At 46.3% G+C, this 21471-nt stretch overlaps 1 protein-coding gene across 5 annotated transcripts in view; it reads left to right on the plus strand.

Moving 5' to 3' along the window:
- DENND2A (DENN domain containing 2A) overlaps positions 1-21471 on the plus strand; it is a 63362-nt gene that overhangs the window by 12847 nt on the left and 29044 nt on the right. For 3 of the 5 annotated variants that reach the window (XM_054193371.1, XM_054193331.1, XM_054193351.1), the window contains 4 exons: positions 13287-13385; positions 15052-16263; positions 17316-17443; positions 21114-21235. In XM_054193371.1, the coding sequence (XP_054049346.1) occupies positions 13315-13385; positions 15052-16263; positions 17316-17443; positions 21114-21235 (1533 nt within the window). In that variant the 5' untranslated portion in view covers positions 13287-13314. Of the gene's footprint in view, positions 1-9565; positions 9784-12645; positions 12730-13286; positions 13386-15051; positions 16264-17315; positions 17444-21113; positions 21236-21471 lie in introns of those variants that run through there. The other 2 variants (XM_054193341.1, XM_054193362.1) reach the window with 2 other exon arrangements.

Consider the following 21471-nt stretch of genomic DNA (forward strand, 5'->3'; position numbering starts at 1 on the left):
GGTCTGAGCTCAGACCAGGTTGCTCAGGGTTTTGTCTTGAAAACCTCCAGCGATGTTCCAGAGCTGTATTAACCTCATGGTGTAAAAAAAAAAAAAAAAAATTAAAAAAAAAAAAATTAAAAAAATCCTTATATCAAGTTTCTACGTTGCTTATACTTGTTCCTGTTGCCGCTCATCCACCCAAGAAAGAAGCATCCAAGGAAGTGGCTTCAGGTCACGCACTGTGCTACACTGATGGTTTTGTTTTTACAAGAAGTAAAATGTTCAAAAAGTCATGACAGAATGTGGAAACCCGAGTCTCGTTTCTGAAAGGGACTGGGACTTGTGTTTTGCAGTCCAGATCTAACTTGGACACACTTAAGTGCAGAGCGTTACTGGATCAGTCTGTCCATCTTCTGAACTGCCAGGACATGAGGAAGCTCTTTAGATTAATCAGATCTTCTGGAAGTACCTTTTTCAGGACTGTGACCTATTATCTTGGACATCTCCCACATTAGCAAGTTCTGCTGGCTCTGTGGAGCTGGATCTGGCACCTAGTAAGTGCCAGAGTTTGCAAGGTATGTAGTCGCATGAAGATGGAGATAAGTGGTTTCTCAATTTTCTTAGCAGTACCTAGACATTGCCTCCTGTTGTGATGAGTGAAAAAGGAATGAATGCTTACAGTTCTTTGAAAATGTTTCATGAAATGAAAATTTGAAAATGAAAATGGATTAAAAATAATCCAATTCTCAGTTGTTTTTGAAAACTGGCATTAAACTTCAAAGCTGTGTAGACATTTCTAAAAATTTTTACCTTTCTTAATTTTTGGGTGTTTCTTGCCACTGAAGTGGCAGAAGAGGGTGCTACCAAGTCATCATGGGCTTGTGCCAGCATTTTTGCCTGATGGTACCAGAAGATCAGATCTTTTTTCCCCTCCTGTTATGTAGTTTTCTTTTATAGTTGGAAGCAGCACCAAAGCCCCTGGGGGACAATATATGGATGGTTATAAACAGTAGACTTGCTCCTTACGCTCCACCCTTGTCCAGTGGGTCAGGGAGCCAAGGAGCACAGGCTCCTTCCCCAAGCCGTTTTGCGCTTGGGTTGCTAAATGCCTGGTTACTGAGAGGCATGCGGGCAGCTGAGAAACATGGCCATGCAAGGTGATATTCTCTTTGTGTTGCGTTCTTGTCCGGGGGTGCCAGTGTCAGCGCAGGGGGAAATCCTTGTTTCCCCAGGCCATTGCCCTCCTGACACCATCCTCCGCTAAGCCCCTTCAGCAGTTCCTGCACTTGAGATCACCCTGGGAGGGGAGAGAGTATTGAACCGCATGTGAGAGTGAAAGGGCGGAGGAGGAAGAGCAATTTTCCCCAGGATTTGGGGGTTTTGGTTAGTGTTTTTTTTCCCACTTTTATTGGCCGTGAGTGTAATGACCGCTTAACCACATGGACGGGGCGCGCTCCCTCCCCCATGCTTCCGCTCCCTGGCAGAGCACAGGCTCTCAGATTTCCTCCCAGCGCGGGCGGATGGCGGCTCTGAGCTACATTCCTTTTAGTACAAAAGAAAAGGAAAAATTGCTCTCCATGCGGGCAGATGGCCGACTGTTTCCTGGCAGCTCCGCTCCAGTGTCCTTTTTCCTATTGTCCTAACAAACACACGCACGCACACACCCACAGAAGAGCAGCTTTCCTCCTGGAAAAATAAATAAATGCAAATCCTCTTTGCAGAGGTTTTTCTTCTTTGGAGCTGCGCGGCTTCCCTCTTTGGGATGGGTAAATCTTCGGCGGCTCACGTGCTGCCTGGCCCTGCTCTCTGCTGAGGAAGGTTGAACAAGGGGGTGGTGTGCTGCACTGTGGTCGAAAGATTTCGGTAAGAAATAAGATCTGCAATAAGCAGATTCTGCATTTGTGATGTCTGAGATATGTGGAAGAGTGATGGTGGGAGGAAAGAGGAGGTTGAGCAAGATAGCGGGAAGCAGGGTCTCCAGGATCAAAAAGCAGTTTACAGCTGACTTTTTGCTTGAGTTCAGATAGTGCGTAATAGAGACTGACTATAGCAGCAGGTCATGGACTCAGAGCTGGTACAGAAAGATCTCCTGAAGCATGCAGTGACCAGGGCTCTGCATATGGTGCCCCCAGGTTGCGATGGTGGACATTTCAGGAAACTGTGTGCTAAATCCTCGTCAGGAGGGGCAAGAGTCAGCATCCTGCAGGGTGAAGGCCACCAAAGGAGAGATTTGCTGAGGCTCCGTTCGTCTTCCCTGATGATAAGTTATTTTGGAAGAAGTTGAGGTTCTTCATTTTAATGCTCTCATTTCCTTTCTGAATGTGAGACAATTTGTCTTCCTGCCAGGAAACTCTTTGCAGAGTTGCTCCTTGAAGGGACCTCTTTGAGTCCCGTTTAAGCTAGAATAGCAGAGGTTATCTCACCACATTGAAAATGAATTCCAGCTTGGTTCATGGGCTGAACACTGTATTTTAGTGGCAGGTTGTTTCCAATGCTGTCAAATGTTTGGGTTTCTTCTAAGTAATAATAAACCTGAATTCTTTCCAATTCTTTTTACACTGGAAGTGATTTACTGTTGCAGTAGGACTGGTATATTTGTAACACAGCATTCTTGTCAAAGGAGGGTAAGTATCTACACCAGTTGGCTACACTGGCAGAAATGCATGTATGTCAATGTAGCTTCATCTTTGTTGGGGACTGAAGCCAGTTCCACTGCATCTGCTAGGAATTCTGCCTCTTCATCTGGCTGGTAGATGGTTCTGCAGGCGAACGTCTGCTCATGTAAATCTGGTCCGTATTTCTTTTGTTTTATTCCATATTGACTGCAGTCGTCTTGTGTGTGGGTAATTTCGAAGCCAAAGAAAACAGGTATGAAACGCCGACTCCACTAATGGCATCAGCAAGCTTGTGTTTGCTTCACTAACACAAGATTCACCACTAATGTCTTCTTCAGCCTTGACTTAAAGTAACTGAATTTTCATTTATTAGGCTGCAGAGCATAAGTAAATATTAGCCCACTTTGAAAGGGGTTGAGCATCCCCACTGTGTGCACGCATAACCTAATGCAAGATCTAAAACACAAGGAGATGGTCTAGTATTGCCAAGAACCGTCACAGAAGAGCTGTCCTCTACTCCTACCTTCACTTCCCAGAATCTTGGTTTCTCCATCTGGAATTATTTTATTTTTTTTAATTTTTTGTTCATGACTTCCTTGTAGAAAGCTTAGCCTGCAACATGTCATTCCACTAAACACTGCAATTAGACTTTTTAGCAGCCAGATTGGGAAATACTGATTCTTTCTCTTCCCATGTGAATTTTTTCTTAATATTTGTTAACCTACCTGCAGGAGTGAAGATTCATCACGTCTCTAAGCAGTAATAGAAACCATACTTGCCACCACAAAGAATAACAGTATTTACCTTCTGTACATGCAAGACGTAATCTGTGCTTGTGAGCAGTGAATTAGAAAAAGAGCGTTGCTGTTTTGTTTGACGTGGTCATGTACCACACCACTGCTAACCCTGGAAATGCTGCATTTTTTTGGCCGAGGGTGTGGTTGCCTGAAGGAAACTGGAGGGATGTCGAATACCCTTTGAGTTGTTGAGCTTTTCTTCTGTTTGTTATGTGTTTAGAGGGAGGAACAAAGGGAAAATAAGACAATGGGAAATATGGGACAAGCTTAATAATAGTGGGTGCAGCAGGCCCCACCTTTAACAGAAGACAATTCACATTGTGAGACCCTGTTTTCAATTTCTGCCTTCAGGTCAAATTTTTTTTGTTTCAGTCTGAAGTTTTCCATGCTGAGCGTTTGCCTCTGACTGAATTACTTTTTAAAGCCTTCAGACAAAATGTTTCAGCTGTTTCAAAGAGTAAAGCTAGGGGAGAAAAATGTGCTGTTTCCCCTGCATTAGAAAGTGCATCGTGTTTTTATTTTTTGCTAAGACTAATCTTATGCTTTCAAACAGAAGTGTTGTATGGTGCTTGGACTGGAAATTTGTCCTTTGCCACTCCTGTGTCGTCTCTATCTTAACTCTTCCAAGGGTCTGTGGGAAGAAAATTTCAGCTGGCACGTGGTCAGCAGAGATTTTTATTTTTAGTAGCTAAAATCTTCAGTAGTTACCTCATTACTGAATGTGCTGTCCTTCCAGCTCCCTGTGCCAGGTAGGTGACCCTGTGGAGCTTCACTTGCAGCCTTCAGCAAATGGGTGGTGGAGGGAAGTAATGGACAAGAGGTGAGCGTAGTTTCTTGAGGGTCCTGCTGCTTTACTGCAGAACAGGAACAGCCTAAAGATGTAATTGAGACCCACGGTGAACCACAAATATTGCCCACAGCGTGTCCTGCTGTCTCCCCTCTTCTCATTGCTGAGGGTTAACTTCTTTCCAAGCAGAGCCTTGTTACCAACCTAGTCCTAACCCTGGTCCTATAATAAAGCCCCAACCTGTGAGTCACATATGAATGGACACGTGCCATCTGCAGCTCAGTGCCAAAGGCTGGCCTCCTAACCAGACATACAGAATACATTTCTGGGGTTTAGTAGGACCTCGCTGTAAATCTCTGTCCAGGAACAGTGGACTAAATTACCGGGAGTTTTTCCTCTCCTGTGCCATCAGTTACCCCACTGGCATGGTAGCAGAAAAGAGGTGAAAACAGCTTGATTTACTAGTATCCAGAAGAGGCAAAGCCTGGACTAGGAAGGAAGGAAAAGATTCTCCATCCTAGTCAAGGTCAGTGATTTGGACACAAAGATGCAGTCATTCTGCTTCTAAAGAAATAATTGCTACACTGTGCATGTGTGGGTGTGCAGCGAGGGAGAGGTGTGGGATCCGCTCAGGATATTGGCAGTGGACATGCACGTAGGGAGTCCAGTGTCTTCAACGTGTAGGTGCAGACTGTCCGTGTAGGGCAAGCATTGTCTCAGATAAGCACTGTGGACATCCAGGAGTTCGGGTGGTGTGGTAGCCAGGAGAGCGCTGGAGTGGATCTAAAATCTGGGGAAATGTGCCAGCTTCTCAAGTTCTGCCCTGTAAGGCCAGGCAAAAAAGGAGGTGCTTAAGCCAATCTGGTGTCAGGTGGCTTTGTTTTGATGAGACTAGGCCTGGGGGCAGGTAAAAAACCTCTCAAAACTGTCAGTTGTAGAGAAGCAGCTTTTAAGGTAGTAGATTGAGTAGTGGAGTCTTCCAGAAGCTGGAAGGGAAGCTGTTTCTGCTTGAGCAGGGAGGTAGGACAGGGGTGGTTGAGAAAAACTGAGGCAAGGCCGAGGGGCCGGGTAAATCTGGGAGAGCCCTTATTTTGGGCAGGGAGGGGGAAGTAAGGGGAGGAAGAGTCTGCAGCTAGGAGCCATTGTAGAAAGTCCTTAGGATGGAGAGAATGTATTTGGATGAGCTATGGGTAGAGAAGGAATGGCTAAGGAATGATTTGAGGGGACAAGTCTGGAAAGAGAGGGATACAGGGAAGTGGTGATGGGGAGGGGCAGAGAGGACCTGGCTGGGACAGCTGATAGTGAGTGGGAGGAACATGAGATTAACAGTGGGTGAGGAAAATGGAACTCAAATAGTGACCTCAGAGTTAAACCTGGGCTGTCTGGACAAGGGGAGACCTTGCAAGCAAGGGCTGCTATTGAGTAGGTGAGGAATACTATATGTAATAAGGTTCTAGTGTGAGGAGGTGAGAGAACAAACTTAAAAATAATGGTGTGCCCCCATAACCTGCTTACTTCCAAAGCCTGGAATGGAGCGGGTCCCTGTGTCCCACCAAGCATGTGCAAAACCCCTGGCAGAGCGTCTGTCCCATCCTCTTCCAGGAGCTGCTGCTGTTACCAGCTACTCCACTAACTCAGGTGCCAGAGGTCCCTGTGGTGGAGTCAAAGCATCCAGCCGTACTGGTAACTCCATACCATCCCACACAGTGGGAGCCCAGTGGGTTTGTGTTTTTTTTTTCAGTTTGCATTTAAACCAAACAAACCAACCCATAACTGAAACTTCATTTATGTTCTCCAGATGCAGTTTCTGTATGTGTGAAGTGGAGCACTCAGGAACTGAGAAGCACCACATTTACAGTTGTCTGTGCTGTTTCAGTTGTGTCTTACACATGTGTGTGCTGGAGCTGTTAGGCTTTGCTGGGTGGTCACAGGTGTCTGTTTGGCCTGCTCTGGAGGTGAGTCAGGGTAATGTAGCGAGTGAAACGGGTGCCTGCAGGTTCCTTGCTTAATTTGGCAGGTAATGAAGGAGAAATGGCTAGGAACCTCCTCACCTGCTCTACCCAGAGCTCACTGCCATGTCAGACAAACCCTGAAGGCAGAATTTTTGCCAGTGGCAGCCAGCTGTGTATTCCCTGGCCTGGGTGCCAGACATGGGGCGGTGGGGCTGGCCCCATGTCCGCTTGTGAAGGCAGTGGGGTTTGCAATTGGAACAGTCTGAAAAATCAAGTCTTGCTCTTAGAGCAAATTGTAGCTTTGTCTGTTGTTCGTGCAACCCAGTTTGCCATTTATATGGTTATCTGGTGAGCAACAAATGTCCTTGAACGAAAGCAGTGAGGAGAAAGCAAAAACAGCGAATCTGTCCTAGCAATATGATTTCATCCCTTCCCTTCCGTGTACTTCAGTGCTCATCAGGTTTTCCACGACAGGTGACTGATATCACTATACAAGCAGAAGACTTTTTGCTTTTCCCTCCTTTGTTTGCTGGCTTAATTAATTTAACCAGCTAGCTTGCTAACCCTTGCTAGCTCAGAAAGTGCTTTACAAGAATTGGAGCTGATACAAAGGAAGCAGAAGCAAGAAGGGAGGAAAAGCAGGCACATCCTTAGTCAGTGGCATCTATTAGATCTGATGAGGCCTGCCTTTTACAAAGGACAGGGATGAGACCATGGACAGGCAGCCAAGGGAGGAGCAGGGGCCCAGGAAGAGGGAGAAGCAGGGCAGTCTCTTTAACAGTAGTAATCCGTTAAGTCAGGTTAGTGACATATAAGCAGGCAGTTTGTTCTATGGAGAAGGTCAGTAGAATGAATTATATCATAAAACTAAAGACATATCATAACATACAGCACAGCTTTTCTGCACACAGGCTGAACACTGACACTGTGAGTTTCTGCATTCCTTGCATTGCAGCGTTGTTCCTCTGACATGGGGTGCACGCACAAAGAGAGAGGTTGCGGTACATCAATTCCACTTGGGGTTTTTGAAAATACAGTTTCTTTTGACACATGGGATTCTCCTGACCCTCTTGTAAGCCTTGTGGTGCAAGATATGATAGATCAAAGGGAAAAGTTAGGGCAGAGTGGGGCAAGCAGGGTAAGAGGCTGTGTGGGATCTGACTCTAAAGGATAATATAGGAGCATATCGCTTCCCAGTCATTGGTTCTTCATGGATGTGTTTACTTAAGTTTATCCTGCTTTTTTTTTTCTTTAATAAATGACTTGGGCCTGACTGTCTAGGGTTAGGATCTCATTACTAGTGCGATGAACTGAACGATCCTGCTGGTAGTGTCTTCAGTCTCCATGGCCTGCAGGAGCCTTGTGTGGCCAGGACAATCAGTGCCTGCAAAGAGGTGACAGTTCACCTTGTCCCAAACTAACTGTGCCCAGTACAGGGTGGCAGAGTGGGAAGGTGAGGTGGGAAGGCACCTCTGGAGGTGGCCAAGGACAAGAGGACACAGGTTCAAGTTATGTCAGGGGAGGTTTAGATTGGATATTAGGAAATGTTTTTTCACTGAAAGGGTTATTAAATATTGGAATAGGCTGCCCAAGGGAGGTGGTGGATTCACCATCCCTGGAGCTTAAAAAAAGGGTAGATGTTGTACTTAGGGACATGGTTTAGAAGTGGTTTTTGTCAGGGTAGGTTAATGGTTGGACTTGATGATCTTAAAGGTCCCTTCCAACCTCAGCAATTCTATGATTCTAAGTCCAGCCCCCTGCTCAGAGTGGGGTCATGTAGAACAGCTTGCTCAGGACATTGTCCAGTCAGGTTTTGAGTATCTCCAAGAATGCAGCCTCCACATCCTATCTGGTGCCTAGTGACCCTCTTGTTAAAAATGTTTTTTCTTATGTATAGGCTGAATCGTCCTTTCACTGGATGCTACTGAGAAGCCCTGCTGTTGCGGAGGTGGTCCGTCCTCCCAGACCTCAGCAATTCTGTGATGCTCACCTGCAGGTCTGACTGGGAGAGGAAAGAGAAACTTGAGCTCAAGTTTCAGAAAACCCTTGCCTTGCTGCTGGGTTGTTGTTGGACACCTCGAGTCAGTGACTCCTCCACTGCAAACATCTTGTTTCACCAAAGGGGACTGCTTTTGGGTGCTGTTGTCCTTCTCAGCCCTAGCCACATACTTGCTCAGCTGGTGTCCTGCCCACTTTGTGGGGGCTCAGCCCCTGAGGTCATGCTGCTCCTGGGACACTCGTGAAGGCAGCGTGCTCGTACCCGGGCCCAGGGACGCTGCCTGGTGCTGGGACTGTGTCCAGAGATCCGCGCAGTGGCCTCTGTGTGCGTGTTCGTGCACAAGCATGCATCCTCATGCCTGCTTCTTTCCCCAAAAGGAAACAGGCTCCAAACAGAGCAAGGGCTGGGGGAGGGTGCCTTGAAGGCTTTAACTGTTGGCTTCCCCTTACTCACAATTTTCCTGTTAGTGTTTTGTCTTCTTGGCATCCTTCCTGTTCTTTATATATGTATGTTATATATTGTTGTCTCATTGTTGCTGTCTGTATGTTGCATCCTTTGTTCTGTAAAGCAGTGGAGTGGAGAGGTGTTACTTGCAGGCTTTGTCTGTCTGCTCAGGGTTACTCATGAAAGTTATTGTAGATGCCATTTCTGTGAGCACCAAGGAGAAGAAAGCATACATGAGCTTTAAACGCAGCATGTCTTTTTTTCTTCTTGGAGAAGAGTTTGACCTGCTGTGGGTTGCTCCTGGTGCTGTAAAGCCGTATTGTTTATATGCCCCAGTGATGTGGCTAATATCCAGTTACAGACTTGGATCTGATTTTTGTGCGAGGTGCAGAGTAAACAGCAAAGAAAATCTTGAGACATGGCCTTCAGCACGTGGTGATGGTAATACTCATCCCCAAACCACAAGCCCCTTTGAGGTATCCTTGATATAGTCCCCACAAATGAAATAGCAAAGAAGGGAGGCCTGGGACTTGCTTCCATCACTTACTGGAGGCAAGACTGCATGTGTACAACCCATGCTCTATCTGTGTACGTTTCTGATGATGTGGACTGCAGGGCATTGGGTGCACCTCTGCCTTTTGTCATCGTCTGGTGGCTACACCAAGTGCAGTGAGCAAAGCTGTTTTTTTCCTCTCCCTGAAGGAGTTCAGCTCGTATCCCTCTGGAAGACTTCTCTGTTCTTTGGGGGTGGGAGCGTGCCTACTGTCAGTGCCTCTTTTTTATTCACCGGTTGCTTTGGAAACATCGCGTAGTATCTAGTGCCCTGAACCAGATGTGTGTACTCCAACCGGCATTTTGATCGGAAGTGGGGAAGAGGGCGTTGGAGGGGGGGTGGGAGGGGATGGGGAGGAAAACTTAAATTAGAAGAAAGCCAAACAGCTATTGCTGGAGACAGATGATTACAGCTCATTTCAAGGCTGTTTCCTGCATGCCAATGATAGATCAGTAAACAAACGCCTCTTTGCGAACACAAAGCAGGCAGGAACTCTGTTTGGAAGAGAGAGGTCGGAGTAGGTCTCGCTTTGCTTGGTAGCAGGAAGCCCCTATCACATGGCCCTGGGAATCATGAGGCCGGGTGCGTGTGGGAGATAGGCCGAAGAGTCGTCTTCTGGGAGACTTCCTATCCTTCCCAGGGTCCAGTCAACAGGTTTGAGAGCTTCCTCCCCTCCTTCTTTCCTCCCGCCTCCTCCCCTGTCCTTCCTTTCCCAGTTTAATTTTGAAATGGTATCAGATGACTGCTTTGTTCCCCTGAACAATGGCAGGGATTACTGCATAAATTGCAGTGGTGAGGCTCTGCATCTTCTCGCCCCTTTTATGGCCTTGCTGCTCCGGGGTGTAAGTGCCAGGAGTGATGGCCCTGGGCTTGGGTTGCTACGCATCTGTGCTTCCCATTGCTGGTAGAAAGTTCTCGTGTCTTTTTTTACAGAAAGCAGCAGTTGGTCAAGAAGTACCAGATTGATGTATGTATGTCCTTCTCGAGTCGCCTGCTAACTGAACTCAGCTCTGCTTGTTTTTTCTAGGCAGTTTGTAGGGCCCTGGTGACATTGCCCATGAGGCAGGAAAGCAGAGTATTTTGGATAACACTTCTGAGCCTCTGGCAGGTCGCCCTTCCCCATCCCTACACTCACACTTTCTTGTGCTCTCTCTCTCTCCCCACTTCCCTCCCTCTTTCTCTCCTGTCCACAGAGTCCCATCATCTCCATTGTACCAGATTGGGTGCATGTTGGACCCCTTTTGTGAGCTGCTTTGTCTAAAACTCTCGGCGAGCTATAGCAGGTCACAGACGTGCTCCAAAGAGAGCCCAAGCCAGCACATGGTCAGAGTAGTGTGTGGTCAACAGTAGCAGAGGTGTGGGGAGACACGAGGAACAGAAGCTTCCCTTGCCCTTTGCAGTGAACTGTCATGTTGACTCCGGGTGCCTTATGGAGTCAAACCTCAGTAGAGAAGATCTACCTTTTGTTTTCCTACTGGAGGCAATTTTCCATCATTGCCATCCTGGCTTCCTCTTGTCGGTGTTGGCAATGCCTGTGCATAAAGCCTGCAAGTCGTTTGGTGGCCTTATTAACAGAAGAGGTGATACTATTGCCTTTGAAGTTCATTTGGGATTGGCTGCAAGCAAATCATCTGACTGTTGGACTGATTGGGAGAGCTTCCTTATTATTTTCTGCTATTTTATTCCAGAGGTGACTCTTTTTTGCCCTCATGTTTTCCAGTGTCTTTGGATATTTACTCTTTTGGGCAGGACCAGACAATGTCCTACAATAATCCCTTAGGCAATGCTGAGGATACCCTGTACACCCTGCTGCTCTGGGGTGAAGGCACAGCAATCTCTCTATCTCCTAGGGATGACTCCCCTAAGCAGGTTGTGTTGTCAATGGGTATGTTGGTACGTACCTGGTTGTTGTCACATTGCAGCATCTCGTCTTGCTGCTTTGGAAGCTCCTGGCCTGCTTTTTAATGTGCCTAGTGTGAGTGCATTGCTCTAGTTACTCCTGCCACACGTAGTAGCAGTGGGGGGACAGATGTCCCTCTGGCCTTGGCTCCAAGTCATGCCTATCTGCTGATTGCAGTGGTGCTCCTTTCACAGGAGACTCTTTTGCAGCACTCAGCAACTGCTTTGTGCCTTGCTTGTGTTCACCAAAGGGTGATGGGGTTTGTCCCATCCACTACAGATGAAGAACTGAGCGCGCCTCTTATTATTCTGTAGTACATTCTTTTTGGCCTCTGCCACGGGAGGTACATCAGGTACGTGATTGTGCTGAGCACCAGCAAACATTTGCTCATACTCAGATGTTCATTTTCAAGGCAGTGTTTGTTAGGGGGCTGTTGGAAAACGCTGAGAGTGGGAGTTTCCTGATGGGGGAATTGTGTGGTCTTATCAAGACAGAGGAGCTCATCCCAAGGGAACATTTGGTGTGGCAGCGGCGCCACAGGGGTTGTGTGTATGCCGACTCCTGTTGTTCTTGTGTTTCTTACCGCTAAAGGCAGTGCCGAGGAGGTCCAGCCACTGACCCTGCTGTGTGAGGCACTGAATGAGTGATGAGTAAAGAGACCGACCCTGCCCTAGGGACATTGTAAGCCAAGTGCAGAGCAGCCTCTGTTGCAGCTTTGCAGGAATCTGCTTGGGCTGCCTGAGTGAGTCATTCTTTGGCCAGGGACATGAGCGATCGTTAGTTTTTCATTATTTTCAATCCATAACAGTTAACGGATGGATGAATAGATTTTGTTCCTCGGGCTGGTAAATTTTCTTGACAGTGTTGCAAGGCTGCTCTGTGTCTAGAAGTGAAGTGGATGTTTGTTCCAGTTACTAACGAGGAAGAGAAGCCAAGGGGGTTTATTGTCTGGGGAAAGAGTCCGCTAAATGGTTAGCAATGAGCTGCCCCAAGTGTGTACACATTTGAGTTGACCCAGAGTTCACTCCTTGCCTTAGGAACGTTGCCAGTGTGGGATAAAGAGAGGGAGAGAAAACTGCAAACAAACAAGACTGTTTTTTGGTGGTTTTTTCTTTTCTTTTTTTCTTCTCTCTGCCCAAAATACTCGAACAGTGGAAACAAGAGATCCTTTTGTTCTTTACTGTTTCTGGTGTGGTGTTTTTTATTTTTTTAACAAGAACCTACTAAATTTCCCGAGTCACTCAGCGGTGGTGTCAAATGCTCAGCATGTCGGGTCAGCACCTGACAGACCAGCCAAGTGGGCAGATTTGAGAGGCTTCAGATTTTCCAAGTATTGCCTACAAGATGGTGAGCCCTTTGTCATTACAGTGCTGCAGAGCAGGCAGACCACCCTGAGAAGTGAGGAGAGATGGTGATGCAGAATAACACAGTAATTCTTTTAATTTTTTTTTTATGAGTAAGAGTATTGTGGGGCAATAAAAAGGATGCTGCTGCATTGACTGGTTAGCAGCAGTACTCAAAGGAAAGAGAGGAACAGTCTTGCTCTGTGAACACTAGAAATCACGAGGCAAACAGAACGACTTATTTTTGTGACTGGTTTATCTTACCTCCACTAGGAGTTGTCCTCTGAAAGCAGACCAGTAGCAGCCTAGCTGCTGGCCTAGCAGACCAGACCAGCACACCAGAGGGAAAAATGTCAGGTAACCAGTTACTGCAGTGCACTGTCTCTTCAGCCTAAAATGTTTTCTATCGCAAGCTGGGGACATTGTGTCAGTGTTGCATGCACAGGGACTGCTTAGGTCATCTGACCTTGACATATGTGATTTTGAAATCATTTTTGTTTTAGTCTTGTGTAAGGGGAAAAAAAATAAATCCCCTGAGATTTTGGCAATAATAAAAGCCTTCATAAAATGTTTTGCGTATTCAAGTCATGGTGCAGCAGTTGATGTTGAGTCAAAGGTAACTTTTGCCATCAAAACCTGTTGATTCCTCACTGGGTTTCTGATGGGTAATGCTATCACACCTCTTTCTGTTTTGCAGAGGAGGAAACCGAGGCTGTCCTCAGAGAGCTGTCATAAAATCACAGAATGGTTAGAGTTGGAAGGGACCTTAAGGATCACCTAGTTCCAACCCTATGTCATGTCTTGCTTCTGCTCTTCTCCTGGATTTCAATGAGAAACATGCATGTGTGTGTGTGTAAGGGAGAGAGAAGGATGCTGAGCACAGAGCAATGTCTGTTCCTTGTGTCTTTCTGCAGGTGACCTGCTGCCCTGCTGTGTGCTGACATGATGACAGCTAGCAAGGCAACCGATGTGAGCAGCAAGTCTGAAAGCAGTGTCTGCAAGTCTGTTGAAAGGTGAGAGCTTTCCATGTTTCAGTGTTGGGGTGCTTTGCTTGTGTTTATTATCCCCGACAGAAAGAAAACCAAAAGGAGAAAACATTCTCTCTGTTCTGCACTGTCCCTCTCTCCTTTCACATTAAAACCCCTTTATGTCTTGGGTGGTTTCATTGCCATCTCAGGACTGTAACACTGTTCATTTTAGCATCCAGTCAGAAGTGCTAGAAGAGGTCTGTTCCAAGGCAAGACCATTTGTGATGATGACATCCCTGTCAATGTTTTCCCTGCCTGCACAACACTGGAGACTCTGTGGACTCCTCAGACAAGCCCCCCTGTCCCTGCCCATTGCAGGTTTTCTCCCAGTGTCCAACCTTGGTTTCTACTGCGCAGTCCAACCACCAGTGGCACTGCAATGCCTGGTTCCTTGGGAAAGACCATGGCATTCACAGTGCCAGCTCTTGACCAAAGCATGATGTTGTCACTGAGACAGCCAGGAGTTAAATATCTGTGAGGCAGGGAAGAACAGTATCTGGCTCTAGTCCCGTTTCTGCGCAGAAACCCGTCCCAGACTCAATTTGCACTACAACTGAGTCTGCAATGGCTGCCAGCATTGCTTAACTCCAGGACAAAGCTCGAGGCCTGCCAGCACACAGGGTATCCACATGGATGCTCTTACAAGAGCACAAAGTTCTGGGAGAGGCACACTTGATACATTTAAGTTAATAGAGCAATTTCCTGAGCTGAATCTCAGCGTTGTGATCATGGTTAAATGGGGCTAATGATAGGGATTTTTCATTCCAGTAACCACCTTGTGTTGTGCTGGTGCTCCTTCCCAAGCCCAGGCAAACCCAAAGGGACATGGCTATGTGCTTTGGTTGAGAAACATTTTGTGTTGAAATAAAGTTCAGCTGGGACTTTACTATATTGATAAAATATCACAATGTTGATATTGTGATATCACACACTCGGAAATCCCTAGACTAAATATATTAGGGATTTTTGGTGCGGTTTGGACTCCAGCAATGAAGACGTTTAATCCTTTACTCTGAGGATGTTGAATCGTGTGCCTGGGTGCATGGAAGCGCAAGCGCCTGTGTGGCCTGGGATGGTAGAGCCGTAGAAATGTAATAGTGAAAGTGCAGGTTTTGTGCATTAATATGCATTTGGGGAACACTTGTATGGACCAAGAGAGATTCTTTGAGCAGGCACTAGAGGAATGCCAGCTGTATCACATGGTTTCTCCTCTGTGTAACAGCAGCATTTTTGCTGTTGTTTGCAAATGGTCCATTTTGGATTTAGTTGCAATGGACCTGCTTAATGCCCTGACAATGTCCAAAACCCTACTGCACTTCTGAACACACACACAAAAATGTTGGTGAACCTCTCAGTGGTATCAGCATGTCTGATGTGTAAAAATTACCTCGCTCACCTGCCACCTACTTCTACTACAGAGAAAGATTTAATTTTCGACTCTGCCTTAGTCGTAACAAGAGGAGAGCATTGTGTTCTGGCTATAAGGACCATTCCCTAAACGTCCTTCCCCATAAGCCCATTTCTCAAGTGCTTGTATTGAGCATCCTTTGCTGTTACCAGCTTTATGAGTAGAACTTGTGGAGATGATGGACTAAAACAAGGGTGAGCAATGCTGATGAATGCTTCTTCTCTTTTTATCTTTGCTGTGTAGGATCAAGCTTGCAGATAAAAACAATACAGCAGCTGTGAAGGAATTAGAAAGCCCTTTGTGTGCATTTTTGAGTGAGAGATGTTCTGAAGGTGCCTCTTTTGCCCTGGGTTTAACACCTGAAGCTGAACCAGTTTCTTCTGTGGTGAAGAACCCACTGGGAGCCTTGGAGAACTTGATGCTGGATCCAAGGCTAGACTGCTTTCAGCAGAACATGCTTAGTCCCAAAATGATCATCAGTGACCCATCTGTGGATCTGAACGTTAAGGAAAATAGTAAAATCATCAGGAGACAGACAGGAGGCACTCAGAATATACGGTCACCTGGAAAAATTGGCTTGAGGAATAAGTCCTTCAGCATCAAGGACAAAATTTCAGAATGGGAAGGGAAAAAGGAAACGCAGTCTGCTCCTCGCAGAGAGGAGGAGCAGGGAGTTAAAGAGGAGCACAAGGTGCCCTGTGTAACTGAGAAGACGAGTGGGGAAGCACTGGTAATTCGGAAAGTGGAGACCAAGAGATTTATGAACTGGGAACTGGAGTGTAAAGGGGCAGGCAAAGAGAATGAGCGGAAAGCAGGAACTCAGAAAGGCACAGGGCAGGCAGCAGAGCGAAAGGGGGAAGCGCAGAAGGATGAGGAAGTGGAGTCCAGCCCTGGAAAATGCAAGGAGGTGAAAGGTGGGAAGTGGGAGGTCCAGAAGGAGAATCTTTCAGTGCTTAGTCAAGTCAAGAAACTAGAGCAGGCTTTGAAAGATGGCTCAGCAGAGCTGCAGCCACAGTTGCCTGGTACTTACTATTCCCCACAGTGCTTGCAGGAGAAGGCAGCACAAGGACACACTGCTCCTGAGGGCCATGAGAGCGTATATGGGGCTGAGCTCAACAAAAGGCTTCTTGGCTTGGACTCTGAAATCAGTGAGCCAATTTTTGGAACTCTAGAAGAGGTAAGAACTTCTCATGCGAAATCCAAGGACTGCACGGTGGAGAATGTGTACACAGAGCCAGGGGTGCCAGAGAAGAAACCCTTCATCAACCCACTGCCAAAGCCCCGGCGGACTTTCAAACACGAGGGGGAAGAGGACTGGGTGCCAGCAGCTAGGAATAAAAGAAACTTACCTCCTCTGCCATCCATTCCTCCGCCTCCTCTCCCCTCTTCTCCTCCCCCGTCAGCTGTCAGCAGGAGGCTCTGGAGCGGAAAGCACAAGAACAACGCCGACCACAGGTATTCTGGCTGTGTTTCACAAAGGTGTTGGTCTTGATGGTGGAGTCCTTCCTTCCTGTATCTCTCTGGGAGAGATGGATCTTCCCTGGTCACTCATAATCCCCAGAGAGCCTTGCTGGTCATAACCAGCACTCGGTCATCTCTCTGAGACCTGTGACTAGCCAGCACAACTTCGCAGGATAACTGTGAAGGGATAAGTCATGGCAGATGTGGGCTGTAAGGTCACTGTATTATGTGGCTTAACTTCAAGCCCAAGATTGAGAGGTTTGGCATTTTGTTTTGGGTTTTTAGCAGAAAATCTATTTAATTACAAAATGACTACAGCTGGTCTGGAACGAGGTCTGGAATGATAATCTCTAGACATTACCGCAGCATTTTCACTGTTCATAATAAACCTATTCCTCTAACTGAATCTGATGTGTATATATTCTTCTGTAGTGCTTTCTTGCCTTTTCTCCCCTCCCACATGACTGTCACACATCTTTGGGGTGGGGAGCATAAAACGCACAGCTGTTTCTAATGCCCTCTGCATAAACTGTCACCTGAAAATTCCTGGCTTGGGTGCAGGAAGGAAATTGAAACTTTCCGTGTTTGTTAGTGGAGGACACTTAATTGTTTTTACCGTTTCTACCATCCTGCATGTGAGTATTGCTTTCCTCTCAGGCAGAGCTGATTTTGGGGCCCCCCCTATTCCTGACAAGGGTGGAATCTGCTGTGAATGGGATATCTCATGGCCTAAGGTTTTGTGCCAGGTTGCAGGATGGGCCACTTAACACTTGCATCTTCACAGTGGGCTATTGCCATGACAACCCAGATTATCTACAGCATCCCCGAAATGCCTTTATTTGTGTCGCTGATAAAAATAACCGATCTCGGTGTTACTTTTTCATGCTTTTTATTGGATGAGGCTGTGAAATGTTCTCCTCTCAGTAATTCATTTCGCCAGCTGTGTGGCATGTTGGAGAAGGGAATTAGCCATGATTTGGTTATAAATGCTGGTTAACTATATTGCTCTCCTCTTTGCTCCTTCTCACCTGCCATCACTGGTGCAGGAAGTCATATGAATTTGAAGACTTACTGCAGTCATCGTCGGAGAACGGCCGGGTGGATTGGTACGCGCAGACCAAGCTGGCCCTCACACGCACTTTATCTGAAGAGAACGTCTATGAAGACATCCTGGGTAGGAGCTTTGGGCAGGACATACTGGATAGGAGCTTTGTACAGGGGAGGGATTTCACTGCTAACGCTGAGTGACTGAGAAGACTCGTAGTCAACAGGCACTCACTGGAGGTGCTGAGTAAAGTATGTTTGTTATCCAAATGCAAACCAAGACACATTTTACATAGATTATTGGCAAGTAATAAGAAAAATGGATGGAATATTTCAAAACTCCTCAGCTTCAAAGGTGAACCTGAAGCATGTGGACCAGCTTTTATTTTTTGCTGGTATCTCTCCTCTGTCTTCCTTTTGTCCTGTGGACTAATTCTCCCAGATCTGGTCTGTCCATTGTGGTGAGCTTATTGCCACTGAGATGACATGAGCAGTCAGAAAACATAGCCTTGGAGTCAATTCCACAGTTCAGAAATAGGTTTGTGTATCGCTCCAGGTACCATTGAAATTAAGAAACTGGGTCCCACAATCTTTGAAATTGAGTTTTATTTCATTCTCTAACTTTGATGGCAGATCAGTGCCATTTTAAAGATTATTTCCTGTAACACTCTCAATTTATATAGTGTTTTTTAGTATTGTGAGTTAGATGGCCTTTTATGGAACATAGAATAGAAGCATCCCTCTTGAAAGAGCCTTAAGAAGTTCTAGTAGCTGTAGACTGGTGCTGTGTAAAGCTCTTGGCTGAGTTCAGCAGAACAGGAAGAGAATAGCTGCATCAGCTCTCACCAGGCAGCTGTAATCATACAAAGATGGTCTGTGTTGTTCGGCACGGGAGGGGCTGCACTTTCTCAGGAGCAGGCAGGGCATTATTATTTTGATATGAATAAAATCTGATCACACTTGATGGGAAAGATCTGTCAAATGAATCATGTTCCTTTGGGACTGATGGCAGACAAGGGGATGCCAGTCTGACGTTTTTGACATTTTTGAAGCTGTCGGCCTCGTTTGTGGAGCTAGGGGCCTTGTGTTTGCTTTTTTGTTCTCTTTACTTGGGGGTCCAAAGGAACAGGGAGTGCCTGAGCAGCTGCTGGGGTTTTTTGTGTTAGGGCGTGATGGGAGGTCTCAGAAACCACTGAGTAAGGGTCACCTCATCAGCTGGAATAACATAGATAGCATTACAGAGTGACTGTATGGGCAAATCCATCCATTCAAACACAAGCACACCCCAGTGTCCCAAACTTGCAGTGAGCTTAAATACCAGGCTGAAATTCCTGTCGCCTCCAGCTTTTAGTTGCAAAGATTAAAAGAAAACAAAGTTATGGGTAATTGTCAGCTAATGGGGCATGTTTGTTTTTTTGTTTTCTTGCTGCATGTTTAGGCTTTGCCTGGAATCAGTGATCTTTAATTGGTTCCTGCAGTCCTGGTGGTGTTACCATGGAAGCTTGGGAAAAGGGGCGGACAGGGATTACTCAAAAAAAAAAAAGCTACAGTTTTGTTTTTCACAAGACCACAGGCGGGTACAGTCCACAAAACATAAACAACATGTGAAAACCACACCAATGGAGGGAGAACCAAGATCTCAGCTGCAGGACACTAGTGCTGACCCACAGATAGAATCATGGAATTGTCTAGGTTGGAAGGGACTCTTCAGATCATCTAGTCCAACCATCAACCTAACACTGACAAAAGCCATCACTAAACCCTGTCCCTCAGCACCACGTCTACCCATCTTTCAAATACCTCCAGGGATGACGATTCCACCACTTCCCTGGGCAGCCTGTTCCAATGCTTGATAACCCTTTCAGTGTAAAAATTTTTCCTAATATCTAATCTAAACCTCCCCTGGTTCAACTTGAGGTCATTTCCTCTTGTCCTATTACTTTGGAGAAGAGACTGACCCCCACCTCTCTAATGATGTGTGTCCATCAAGGCATGCAAACACATACATACACCCCATATTCATATGCGTGACTTGGGGAGGGTTCAGCTGCTGGCAGAGTGGTGGGAGAACCATTCCCTTTCCCAGCAAGTCACAGAGATTCCCTTCATGCACCATCTTTTTACCCCTTTGTCATTGCATACCTGGAATATTGGAAATTGTACTGGGCAGATAGATGACAAGGTTTATTTGTCAAAAAGAGGGAAACCATGTTCGTTCTTCTAGACCGAGGCTAACTGGACATGCTGCCGAGCATTTTGGGACAGGGTAGGCAACAGAACCCTAACTTGTTCTTTTTTCTGCAATCTACCCCATTATGTGATAGCTGAAAGTATATTTTCAGTACTGAAGTGTGCCATTGGAATTAGGAAGTGGAGGCACTTTCAGGGACAGGAGCATGTTTGCTGACAGAATGTTCATGCAGAGTTGCTTTGCTGTAGTGTCACACATGCTTACCTTCTCCTCCTTGGTGAATTCAGATCCACCACTGTAGTGCTGGGTATCACCAAGCCACAGATAGAAGGCAGCATTGGAAAAGATTTGGGTTTCTGTCCTTGAAGACTTCAGCTGCACTCCTGCCCCAGCAGGGCTGGCAAGTGGGAGTGTGGCAGTTAGACAAATCCTACAGCCATTACTGGTCCCTGCTCCAGAGGCCTGCAGCATTACTGACCTCCAGTCTTTTTTTCTCAGCCAACCATTACATGACAATAAGAGAAAGGTAGTTGCTTCGAGTCCCAGCTGTCCACTGGGATAGCATGAAATGATGGCAATAAAAACAGAAATCATCTCATAACAAATTGCCTGTCTGTGCAAATGCATGGGCGAAGCCTTTGCCATTGGTTTCTTAGAAGCTCGGATGGAGATGTCACAACCTGCTTTTTCAGAGTTGTGCGTTCTTTTTGAATACATCAGCGTTTGTACTTCCCAGCACTGTTGAAGAGTGGGATGTAAGAAGCTTATCATATATAATTTTGGGTGTTTAAGGGTTGGATTAGTTCTATGCCTTGTCTCCAGAATCTGTGGAAAGAAAGGGACGCTTCCTTGTGGTTGTCAAGCCTTGTGTTTTTGAGGGGATCCTAAGTAAGAACTGAGGTGAACGTTACTTTAGAGGTGTCCCATTCCCACCCCCCACCCTCCAGGGAGAGAGCCTCCTGACTTTGGATGGTCTAGGTTAGGTGAGGTGAATCCTTCCTTCTTTCTAAAGTGGGGCGTATGAGATTGAGGCATCCTTGATTGGTAGATGTGTTTGCAAACCTATGTTGTGTGTCAGATATCCATGTTCAGAGAGTGGATTAAATCTTTCTGTAGTCAGCTCAAGAGCAATGCACTGCATCAGCCTCAATTAAATGATGACCAGAGGTCGCCTTAAACATGGGGTTTAAACAGAGGAGAGAGGACTCTTATGCTAGCCTTCAGCTCACAGTTTCATTTGGAGACAATTTTAAGCAGAAGACTGGAAAGAAGGAAATATAATTATGGACTGACGTGCATGAGAACCTCACAGCTCCTCTGAAGACAGGGAAATGAACTTGAGAACTCGCTGGGTCTTTTCCATCTGTAGTATCTGTGATAAGTTCCTATGGCTGCATATGTCAGTGTCAGGGTTTGGACACTGTCCAGCGAGCAGCTGGACTTCTAGGGCTATGGAGAGAATGAAGCAATTGCAGGAATGCTTGAGAACAGGTCTTTATGTCTGATGTGGGAGGTGGGAGAAGGCCAGCAGATCCCCAAACAGATTTTTATGGCAAACCTCAAGGATTTTCTGCATTTACAATCTCTTGCTTGTGGCTTTTTGCTGCAGATCCACCATCGAAGGAAAACCCTTATGAAGACATTGAGACCAACAGCCGCTGTTTGGGGAAGAAATGTGTCCTGACCTTCCCAGCATCCCCCACCTCTTCTGTACCTGGGACTCCCACTAAGGTACTTTGAATTCAAGTGGCCACCTCTTCTGCTCCAGAAGGTTTTTTTGGTGAAATCCACGTTCTGTGGGAAAAAATGTTTTACCAGTTTGACTTTCATCATGTCAGTGTTTTTTCCCTTTTCTTTTTACCATTGGTCAGAGTATGGAGTGATAAAAGGGGATTTATTGCCCTTTAGCAAGGTAAAAAAACAGCGTTCCCTTATTCAAATGCTTTGTTGGCTTTCATTGTTTTTCA

This window comes from Rissa tridactyla, chromosome 1, assembly GCF_028500815.1.
Source record: "Rissa tridactyla isolate bRisTri1 chromosome 1, bRisTri1.patW.cur.20221130, whole genome shotgun sequence".
In the NCBI taxonomy this organism is placed as follows: domain Eukaryota; kingdom Metazoa; phylum Chordata; class Aves; order Charadriiformes; family Laridae; genus Rissa; species Rissa tridactyla.